At 47.9% G+C, this 10,656-nt stretch overlaps 1 protein-coding gene across 1 annotated transcript in view; it reads right to left on the reverse strand.

Annotated features, from left to right (window-relative positions):
• THBS2 (thrombospondin 2) overlaps positions 1-9,465 on the reverse strand; it is a 29,948-nt gene extending 20,483 nt beyond the window's left edge. The window contains exons 1-5 of the mRNA XM_063096356.1: positions 9,446-9,465; positions 6,522-6,595; positions 4,549-5,105; positions 3,018-3,102; positions 1,305-1,501 (exon numbers count right to left, since the gene is read on the reverse strand). Of these exons, the coding sequence (XP_062952426.1) occupies positions 1,305-1,501; positions 3,018-3,102; positions 4,549-5,105; positions 6,522-6,573 (891 nt within the window). The 5' untranslated portion in view covers positions 6,574-6,595; positions 9,446-9,465. The remainder of the gene's footprint in view (positions 1-1,304; positions 1,502-3,017; positions 3,103-4,548; positions 5,106-6,521; positions 6,596-9,445) is intronic.
• Between the last annotated feature and the right edge of the window lie 1,191 nt (positions 9,466-10,656).

Here is a 10,656-nt window from a genome sequence, read left to right on the forward strand (position 1 = left end):
ATTTCTAACTTGGGGGTAACAGACCCTTTGAGAATCTAATTAACAATGTGGACCCTTCCTTGCACAAAATGCACACAAACACACCATCGTGATTATGTCTTTTGGTGCAATTTTAGGGATTTCACAAATTTCTGTAATCCAGACTAAGCTAAGCAACCTTGTTCTGAAAGCTCATTTCAATCTGAGGGTGAGGACCTGCCAGGCGGGTGCGGTCTCCTCCCACCCAGCCTCTCTTCCCTGACCTCTCTTTCCAGGTCAGCCAGTGACCTGTGCGTTCCCCTGCAGCTGGCCTCCACAGCTGATGCACTCGTATTTCCTGATGCACCTGGAATTAAGGGGATGCTGCCTGAAGCAGCAAGCGTGGCGGGCAAGCTCGATAGAAAGGGACTTCCATCACTGAGACCTCCCACAGCACAGCAACCTGGTAGCAGACTCAACATCCATTATTCCTCCCAGCGATGGAATGTGCTCCACGGGAATCTGTGAGCAGCTGCAAATCTGTTCCCATGACTGCCCCACTGCACACACCTGGTGGAAAGTTCCAGAAGGTGCACTTGTCCTTTGGGAGCTTCCTGAGCCAGCACCATGGCCTTGCCACTGGTGGGCTACTGGGGGTCCCCCTCCACCACCACTGTGGAAGGGAAATGGTGCTGGTCCTGTCACATCTGGACCAGGACCAGAGCAATGCTCAGGGCACCTTCGATGTGGAGAAGTCAGGCTAGCAGCCTGGGCGGCATGCAGCCGGGGGGACCTTGCTATTTTCGCTTCCCTTTCTGAACTTTAAACCACGCACTCCAAAGCGCCTTAGATGCTTTTCTCTCTGCTGTAGCGTGCCGTGAAGACACAGAAAGACTTTCCTCGTATTAGCCTCACAGTCACTCCCTGTCTCAGGCCGGGCTGTTCTACTCTGCCTTGCCTGCTGTTCCTCAGCACTCAGCCCTTGAAATCAAAGCATCTCCCTATGTGCACACGTGCGCATGAGCGAGCGCGTGCGCACACACACGCACGCGCACGCACGCACACACGCACGCACACACACACGCACACACACACACACAGTTAAACTGGGGAGAGGAGCTTCCCAAACTGCAGAACTTATTTTGGAGAATGTGTACCCCATGACCCTATTTTTATTCAGAATATGTCCTATCCACCACCACTGAATATTAAGCAAACGTTGCTGAAAAGCCTGACGCGGCATTACCCTGTGGACAGAGGAGTTTTTAGTGGCCCAGCGCACGTCCAGTCTGGCACAGACCAGGCTGTTCTGCGGGGCGGCCCTGCTCTGCACCCTGGGCACCCACCACTTTCCTCAGGTTCTCGTGGAGCTGGCTGACAATGAGCTGCAGCCCCGAGAGCTCGTTGATCATGTTGTCCAGCTCCTCGCAGGAGTGCTTGCACACGTCCGGCCTCTTCTCCACGCGCTGACCCACGTACTCCGTGGTGACATGGGAACCCAGGTGCAGCGTCTCTGTGTTCTCGCTGATGGCGTTGATTTCAACTGTGGGAAGCACACCAGAGCAGTGAGAGGCGGGCTGTGGGCACTATCTGAGCTGGAATGTCAAGTTGGAACCCAGTGGGTAGCTGACCTGCACTGGCCTCTGGAGTGGCCATGCCGAATTATACCAAGATCCACCAGCTAACCCCGGGTGTGTGATCAGGTCCCCTCTAGACAACAGGCACACTTAGGTTCCATTAAGGTTAAGGTTAGTGCTGGGGTTAGAACTGGAGTTGGGCCACCAAAAATGTCTCTCCTTACCCCACAGTCCACCAAAAATCATGCTCTTAATTTCTATCCCTGCCTTGTGCTTGACTGACCTACAGGTCGACAGGCAGACAGTCTTGGTTGAGAGATACACACTCAGCCGGGAGCTCCCGCCAGAGCCAAAGCTGCAGGGCAGAGAGAGCAACCTGCCACGCCTGCAGGACCCAGGGTGCTCAGGAACGTGCACCCGCAACTGGAGAACCAGGAGGCGTGCCCAGCGCCCAAGTGGACGGCAGGGCACAGAGCCTCCATTCTGCATTGATGACATCGAGTCCCACACATTCCCCACGTGTGGATCCATAAAACAACAGTCCACGTTTGCAAAGGGAGGGGGGGAGAGGTAAAGAGCCACGAACAGCAGTGACTGCATATTATTGAATGTAACGATTATTCTGATGTGAGCATCACACATTGCACGTGGGTATTGATGGTCAACTCTGTACCCCACAGATATGTGCAATCGATTTTGCTACAATAAAAAAGAAATTGAAATGAAGTGTCTTAATGACGAAATCACACAGTGTGATCAGGCAGCAGACACGAGCTATTTCTTTGGAGACTGTGGGCCCCGACAGCCGCTCTGTTCATCTCTCACTGGTGGTGGAGCTCCACGACTGATGTGACCTCCTGGGGCCTCAGCTTTACATGATAGTGAAGATGACAAAAGTGTCCACCTCAAAAAGTCACTCTGGAGGTAGGTGACACACGGCATTTAAAGAGCCCAGCATAGTCACCTTCATAACTAAATGCTCAAGAAAACGTTGGCAAGGTGTGGTCAGAAATATAATTCAAAATGGTAGTTAACAAAGATGTGGGATTATGTGTTAATGATCCAAGTAGCACGGATTTTCCTAGTATGACTGACTGGACAACTAGGAATAGTGTATGAAAACTTCTGTAAATCAAATTTAACAAATACCTATGATGCTACCTTATGCAGACGATCCTCACACATGAATATACTGGAAATGCTGCATATATTTAAAACATGTTAAGATGTCAGTGATTTGCATTTTGTCTTGTAAAATGGAGATTTTGATTATTAAAATCTATTTAAAATAAATCCTGCAAACAATTTACTATTTTCAGATGTCAACATGTCTGAGTTGGCCAGCTAACTCACTCAGAGACAGTAAAGGTAACGTATTCAAATCTTTTTACTTAAACTTCCACTAGCACATCGGTGTACACACGCCATAGCAAAATCCCATCCCAAACAGGAAATGAAGTACGTTGTTCAAAACAAACCTACCTCCCTGGCCTTGCTGACAGCCTTTCTTGCTTAGAATATCTTCCACAGAATTTTCAAAAACTAAGTGGATATTCTGAAGCAAACCCTGTGAATATGTACAAGGAGAGAAACAGAGCAACAGATCAGCATCACGTTTGCTGCCAAGCTAAATGACATTTTAAAAATACAAGATGGAATCTTCAAACGTTGTGAATACGCTCTTCTATGTGGCACATTTGAAATCTCTTTACGACTGGTTTTCCTGTATCTGTACTTTTGAAACTTCATTTTAGACGTGACACAAGATGTGGGAGTTCCTCATAAGAATTTACCAACTAGGAGAAGACAGAAGGAGGAGGGGGTCTGCCAGAGCCAGCAGCACCTGGCCTCCTGACCACGTTCAGAGGGGACTGTGGGGACACACGACTACTGGTGTTCTTGCGTCTGGCTAAGGGGCTTGTGAATATCCACTGGTCCACTCAGAGACAGGGATGCTGGGTCTGAAAGCATCTCCCACACCATGAGTGTCAGGCCACGCTTTAAGGGGGGTCAGGCTATGTACAGCCATAGGCTCCCTGACACCAGGGAGATTGGTGACAGCAAGGTCAGGCCTTTCAGTCAACAGCTGAATTTAAACACATGTTCATTCCCAAGAACATACACGCACCTGGAAGAAGGCAGCGTACTAACATACCACTGCAGATTCTAAACTCCTGCGGTTTCAGGACGATACTGGTCCAGGTGTGTTTTAACTGAGATGAACATGGAGTTATCTCCTCACAAATTGCTGGCCCTCTCCTCAGCAGTGGAGGTTCTGATTTGCACCCCATCCTCCCACCACCAGAACAGGAACTTAGCAGTGCTGTCAGCTGTGATGAAACGAGTCTGGGGTTGCCAGAAACATTCCCATGGGGGTGATTCCTCGACCATCAAACCAGCCCTCAATCTCAACCAGTGACCATTGGTGCAGGCAGGAAAGCAACCCGTGATAGCTCGCTCTGCCTATTTATGGCCTGGAGAGGTATGGCATTTGTGTGTGTGTGTGAGAGAGTGCAATTCTATGTGTATATGCTATGTGTGTGTCTGTGCATCCATGTGCATTGTGCGTGCAAACCTGTGCGGTGTATGTGTGTGCACATGTGTGAGTGTGCACACATGTGCAAGTGTGCGTACGAGTGTGCATATGTGGTGCTGCATGTCTAGTTTGTGAGTGCACATGTGTGGTGAATGTGTGTTTTGTGATGTTTATGTGCATGCATATGTGCCCATTTACATGGTGTTTGTGTGCACACATTGCACATGTGTTTGTGTGATTCATGTTTGTGAGTGTGCATTTGTGGTGGGGTGTGTGTGTGCACACTTGAGTGAATATGGATGTGTTGTGTGTGCTGTGTGTGGGCACACGTGTGCATGTGCATGTATGTGTGCAAGTGCTTCTCCCAGGCCAGACTTCACCTGCTTCAACACAGCAATTGCACACGAGAGGCACTAGTCTGTCAGTTCCCAGCAAACTCTTCCCACCTCGCCGTGGCCGCCATCCTGCCGTACGTACCCTGAAGTGGCTGTCGCGGGCAGAGCCTTTGGCCACGTACATCCTGCTCTTTTCCGCCTTGAGCTCCTCATAGAAGGGCTCGTCCAGAGTGAAGCTGTCGATGAGGTCACAGCCCACGTACAGGCTGAAGGTCTCACCTGACACCTGCACTGTGATGTTCTTCCACTGGGAGTCGGCCAGGCCCACGTCCTCCAGCGAGATGACATGCTGGGTTCCATCGATCCAGTAGGTGAGGTCCAGGGTGTCTGCAGGGCCATTGGAGACGATCTCAAATTGCCTGTGGGAGTTACCAGGGCCCTCCAGAGCCAGCAGAGTGCCCCTGGACTTTCGGTCCTGCCTTAGCTGGGCCGTGAGGAAGAAGCCCTCCTTCTGCCGCATGAGCTTGGTGATCTTGCCAAGATCATCTGCGTTCACTGGGGGGATGTAGTCAAACCGCACAAAACGGTAAGCTGGCATGCCGGGGTCAGGCCCGCGGAACTGCTTGGCACCGATGGTCTTCCTGTTGATGTTGCTAATGCTGAAAAGGTCGAAGAAAGTGTCTTCAGCCTGGTCACCAGCTGCCAAAGGGAATAGCAGCAGAAGGGTCACCATGAGCAGAGAACTCGGGCTCACCAGGACTCAGGGTGCAACCCATAACTTCACATGCAAGGAAACTAGCCAGACCACCACATCTCACTGCTTCTTTCCCTTTGTTGCAAGGATGCTGCTGCCACATCTGTCCTCTCTCCCAGTGCTGCTACTCATAGTGTGGTCCTTACACAGCAGCTGGTCCCAGGGTTGGTTTCTGTCCTTTCTGGTTAGGAGCATGTACCAGAAGGTCACCGAGTGCTACTAGGCGGGCACTTTCCACAGCACGACTTCTCGATGTAGGGAGCCGTGCAGCAAATGACATTCTGGCACAAGTTCCAGGCCAAGACCTCCTGCTAGTCCATCCCAGGTCTGAGGCTGAACAGCAACCCTCCTCTCTACCATGTGTTGCCCAGAGGAGAAATGTAGAAAATAAATGGATCTTTAGCCTTGCTCCTGATGGAGTTTCAGAAAGCAGTTAACGTATATGTGTCTTTCTCACCGAGATCATCTGACTGATGTCGATGTCTAGCAGTTTTGTAAAAATGCACCCTCCCACTCTGCGTGCAAGAATCCGAGACAAGGATCGGTCTCATATGTATAAGTGAATGGTTTTATGTCACCATCTAAACTACTGGCAAGAAAAGTTACCAGACCTTACTGAAATTGTAGCAGTTTAACTAACTCAAAATAATGTACTGAACAGAGAGTTTAAACAAAGCATAACTTTTCATCTAATACAAGGCAAATTAAACATTATAATACACAGTGTTGCTGAAAGAAATGTGAACTGCACCACTTCCAATAGAGCTATTTGACAATGTAACAAAAAATCCCTAAGATAATTAAAACTTTTGACTCAGCAATTCTGGTTTTTGTAACTTATCTAAAGGATATAATCATTGATGCTAATAAAGATTTATTCACAACAGTTTTCCTTGTGTCATCATTTATACTAGTAAAAACACAGTAACAATCTAAATGGGAATTGGACCAGGGTTTATTTGTGCTGGAATACTATACAGTCATTAAAATTCATGTGGCAATAAAATAAACATGTGGGAAAATATTTAAGATATATTTTAAGTAGGAATAAAATGGGAAGAAAAGTTACAAAGCACTGAATATTTGCAGTGTTGTAAACATAGTATATGGGGAAAGGACTGAACTGTGCACAAGGCAGTGTTGTGTCTCTAGGCAGGTGTTTTTCTCTAATGCCTGACTTTTTCAAAAGTAAATTGTCTCATGTCATATGGATTCAAAAGTAAGTACATGTTTTATTTACAGGGGATTTTAGAGGGTTCTAACTGGTTAGCAACTCCAATCACAGACTTATTTTATTGTCACTTACCTGTGGCTAGGACACATCTCGCAAGCGCAGAAAACCACAGCCTTGTTTCACTCACCTGGAGCACCAGGCCGCGTCCACAGGGCCAGCAGGACCAGCCCCCAGAGCATCCTGCCTCCTGAGGCTTGACTCCTGGAAACAAATCAAACCCTTGATAGTTGTACATACACAACTGCGACTTTCAGTGTCCACTGGAATGTTTATCCACATGACCACTTAAAAACAGTTTGAACCAAATGCCTTTGTGGGAAGCCAAAAACTAGAAAAGAGCTTTGCTTTTCCAGTGAAATTCGTCTCGCTATATCTAACGTGTATTGGGCTAGTATTCATAGGCAATCACTGTGCTAATCACATTCTAAATATTCATATTATTCAACCTTCATGAGACCTAGGAGGCAAATACTACTATTACTGTCTCCATTTGACAGATGACTGAGTGAAAGACAGTCCACGCTAAGGGTTTGCCCAGAGTAAATCTGCTCATAAGTGTGGCCAGGACTGAAATCCAGGAGGCTTGAGTTTAGAAAAGCTTCAACCTGGTGAAAATAACGTGTGAAAGCATTTTGTATAAATATCCAAGAAAATAAAACAGTCATGCATAACTTAGTTAAATATGGAATGAATATTAACTGTATATAAAAGTTAAAAACAAGCCTAATTGGGTGCATCATACTTCCAAAAAAACAGAGCATTTTACTTAGCCATCATTTTTACGCTGCTTTTCTGTTTTCCTGCAGGCCTGTTTTTCCATTCTTGGGGATTTTAAATTGGCACGGTTCAGCAGGAGCTGGACCAGAAGTCAGGAGACCTGGACAGAAGCCGGCTCCACTGTTAACCCCTCGCGGCCTGGGCAAGCCACGGCGGGCCTCATCTCCTGAGTGAGGGTGTGGGGTGAGGGTTCCTAAGGTCCTTTCCAGCAATATAACCCCATCCTGCTCTAAGTCAGAGCTAGTACTTAGACCCTGACTCCTCCCAGATCTAGAATATCAAAGCTGTTAGCTTCTCATTGTTAAAGGCCAGGGAGATGCCCTCTCCAGAAATATTCAGCAAACTGAAAATAGCCACCTTCCAAGGTGGAGGCACATTCCCTAGAGGGAGGGGAGTGTGTGAGAACCCTCAGGTCCCTTCTGAAATCTAGGGTCCTGCTTCACAGTGCCACACACAGGGTCATTTACTGGTTGTTTTCCACTATCACACTGCAGGAGGCTGCCCGGCAAGAAGGGTCAGCCCCAGAGCGTGTGCACTGCAGCTCATCCCTGCCGGGCCAGCTGTGCAACCTAGGACAACTCATTTAACCCCTCTGCCTCAGTTTCATCTGTAGAATTAAAAAAAAAATAGTGGTTTAAAGTATGTGCCTCATCAGGTTGTTTTAAAAAATAAATTCAGCAAATGAATATTCATAAGGAGCTCATTAAGCACAGCAAGCATACAGGCGTTGGTCAAGCTGTATATGCTGACATCTGGAACGCCTTCTCCTGTAACTTTCCAGGGCAGTGGTGGTAATAATAGTGATGTTGTTAATAGGGCCTTTTTATAGAGTTCTTAAGAGGATTAAATTACATGATGAGACACTCATCGTGTACTTAGAATAGTGCTCGTGCCCAGGCGGCACCGCAGTGCGGTTTTGGGATAGGCAGTGGGTAGGTTTGACAGCATCCGGAACGGTCTTCTCTGTCCCCTCACTTGACCAGACGCGTGCCGTGGGTGCCCCTCCCGGGCCTCCCTGTCAATCTCCTTCTGCTGCCGACAGCCGAGAGGCTGGCTGTGCCCCCGTGGGCTCCCCCCAAAAGTAAACTTTCACGTTCCGGATGCTCAGAACAGTGAGTGCAGGCAGGACTCGACAGAGTGAACCGAACTGCGTTTTGACAGAATCAAATCCTCCTAAGTCTCTGACTTGGGGTGGGTTCCTGAAACAGTAGGAGTGTTACAAGGTGTCAGCCATGTGACATTTGTCAAATGTGCCTGAGGCTCCCGTCTCATCTCCCAGGTTTGTTATGACAAAAAAGGGGAAACAGATGGAAAGTGGCAGTGTGGCAGCCTCGTCACGCCCGATCTGTTAGACAGCGTGGCTGCCCTGGCCCTGTGGGCGCATGGCAGTCCTGGCACCGTCCCTCGGCTTCCGCACATCCACATTGTGTGTTTATGGTTACAGTTTCTAAAAGAAAGACTTCCAGAGCCCTTCTGGAGCAGAATGCAGTTAGAATTTATGAAGGTCTTTAAAAATTCTTTTTATATGAGCAATTAATATAAAAAGTAGTTTGCTGAGGGACACTGACTCACCTCCATCAGGCACGGCGAGATGAAACGCTGAGCTCCCTGAGCTGCTCCCGGCGGCCCTGCCCCTGGCAACCAGAGCTGCTTCCCTCCAACAGTGCCCTGCGGGCTGCCAGCCGCGCTTTTGAATGCAAATCGTCCCCCAAACGTTTAAAGGCAACTGTGTTCCTGGCAGTCATAGTACTTTTCACAGACTTGCTATACATCACTCACTAACAGCATTCACAAACACTTTGTCAGCTATTCAGAATGTTCAGAATTAGTCTCTATAATCTCTCTGATTACTTTTCACATTCCCAGGGAATTGTTTCTAATTCCTTTCTTAGGGTCCCTCCTCAATAACAAAGTTTAACACAGAAACTTCTTATTCCAAAGCTGACAATGCAGCATTTACCCGGGTTCCCAGGCAGGTATGTGCGTGAAAGGAGCAGGAATCACTGGAACGGATCCAGGACCGAGGGACATGTCCACCTGCCCACCGCCAGGGAGATGCTGGAAGTGGCTTCCCTTGCCCCAGTTCTGGGACTGCGTAGTCAACACGCCGCGTGAAGAAACATTCCCTGATTAGGTGTCAGCAGACACCACCCACCCTTCGTAAATTATGAACCTCTATGCACCCTTGCCTTTTCCCTTCTTAGAAACCAAGATCCTTTTCTCGAAACTATAGTACAATGAAATGATTTAGTAAATTAAAGAAAGAAATCTTACCTGGTATGTGAAAAGATGTAGAGATGACTTGCTTTAATGCTCCAAATCGAGTCCAGAAAGGATGAGGTTTTGCTGGTCTGGAGGAGGGAGGTCGGACCCCCCGGATCAGAAGGCTCTCGGTGGACGCTGCCTCTGTGGCTCCCAGGCAGTGGCCGGTGCCTTTATATGCTCCTTTTCCTGTGAGACGCTGTCAATCAGACACACGAGGAAGCTCATTTAATTCATTCCTTTGAAGGAATGACATAATTTCGTCTTCCGATCTCACCATTCGCTGTGAGTACCTGCTGCCTCTGTCCAAATCCGGCCCCTTCTGTACTGGGCGCCCCTCCTCCTGGTCCACCGCAGACCCTGCCAGACGGGGCTGGGGAGGAGCCAGACGGGAGAAAGGGGAAGGCAGGACTCACTCACTTTTCCTGTCTTCTCTCAGGAAATAAAATGCTATAAATAAAACTAGCAAGATTGGCTGAAACTCCCATTTTGCTTAAAAGAAAAATATGCAAGTTCAATGCTCTAAATATGTTTCAAATTACCCAAAGTGATATTGGTCTTTCTAAACCAAGTGAGTGAGAATTAGTAAGTCAAAATGAAATAAGTGGGTGTAAGTGGTTAGTCTGTGTATTATGAAGTTCCATTGAATGAATAAATTTTATCATATGCAGAAAGATAATATTTAATATAAAAGAAAGTCAACAAATTTTATTTTAGGCAGTTAGAAAATAGTAGTGCAGCTTTGGCAGAATTGACTTTAACCCAAAACCTACTTCACGTACTCAGTCAGGATCCCGAGGAAGGACGTCGCCCTGCAGATATGCAATACCTGGCCAAGTCCACTCGGAGCATACTTTCCCTGTGGCATGGAGCAACCCGTAATCAGATCCAGCAAGTCCCAGTTAGAGGGAAGGCCTAATGGGAGGGTGGTGCAGACAAGATTCAAGAGAAGAAAACATACTGGCAGTAGCTAGGCTCCTGCCCTTGCCGCAGCTCACACAGGGCTACAGACGGTGGACAGAGGATGGACGGGGAGATGGGACATCGTCCAAGGCTGGGGTGGGCCAGCTGCACCACGGTTCCTGGGCTTTAAGCCTGTGTTGGAGGCATGACACAGACGCATCAAGTCTTAATTGAAGAACATTTAAGGGGACATATATGGAAATAACTCCCAGACCCCTTGCATGGTGATACTTCAAACAATTCATGGAAAAATAGAATTA

Source organism: Cynocephalus volans, chromosome 5 (genome assembly GCF_027409185.1).
Source record: "Cynocephalus volans isolate mCynVol1 chromosome 5, mCynVol1.pri, whole genome shotgun sequence".
NCBI lineage: Eukaryota > Metazoa > Chordata > Mammalia > Dermoptera > Cynocephalidae > Cynocephalus > Cynocephalus volans.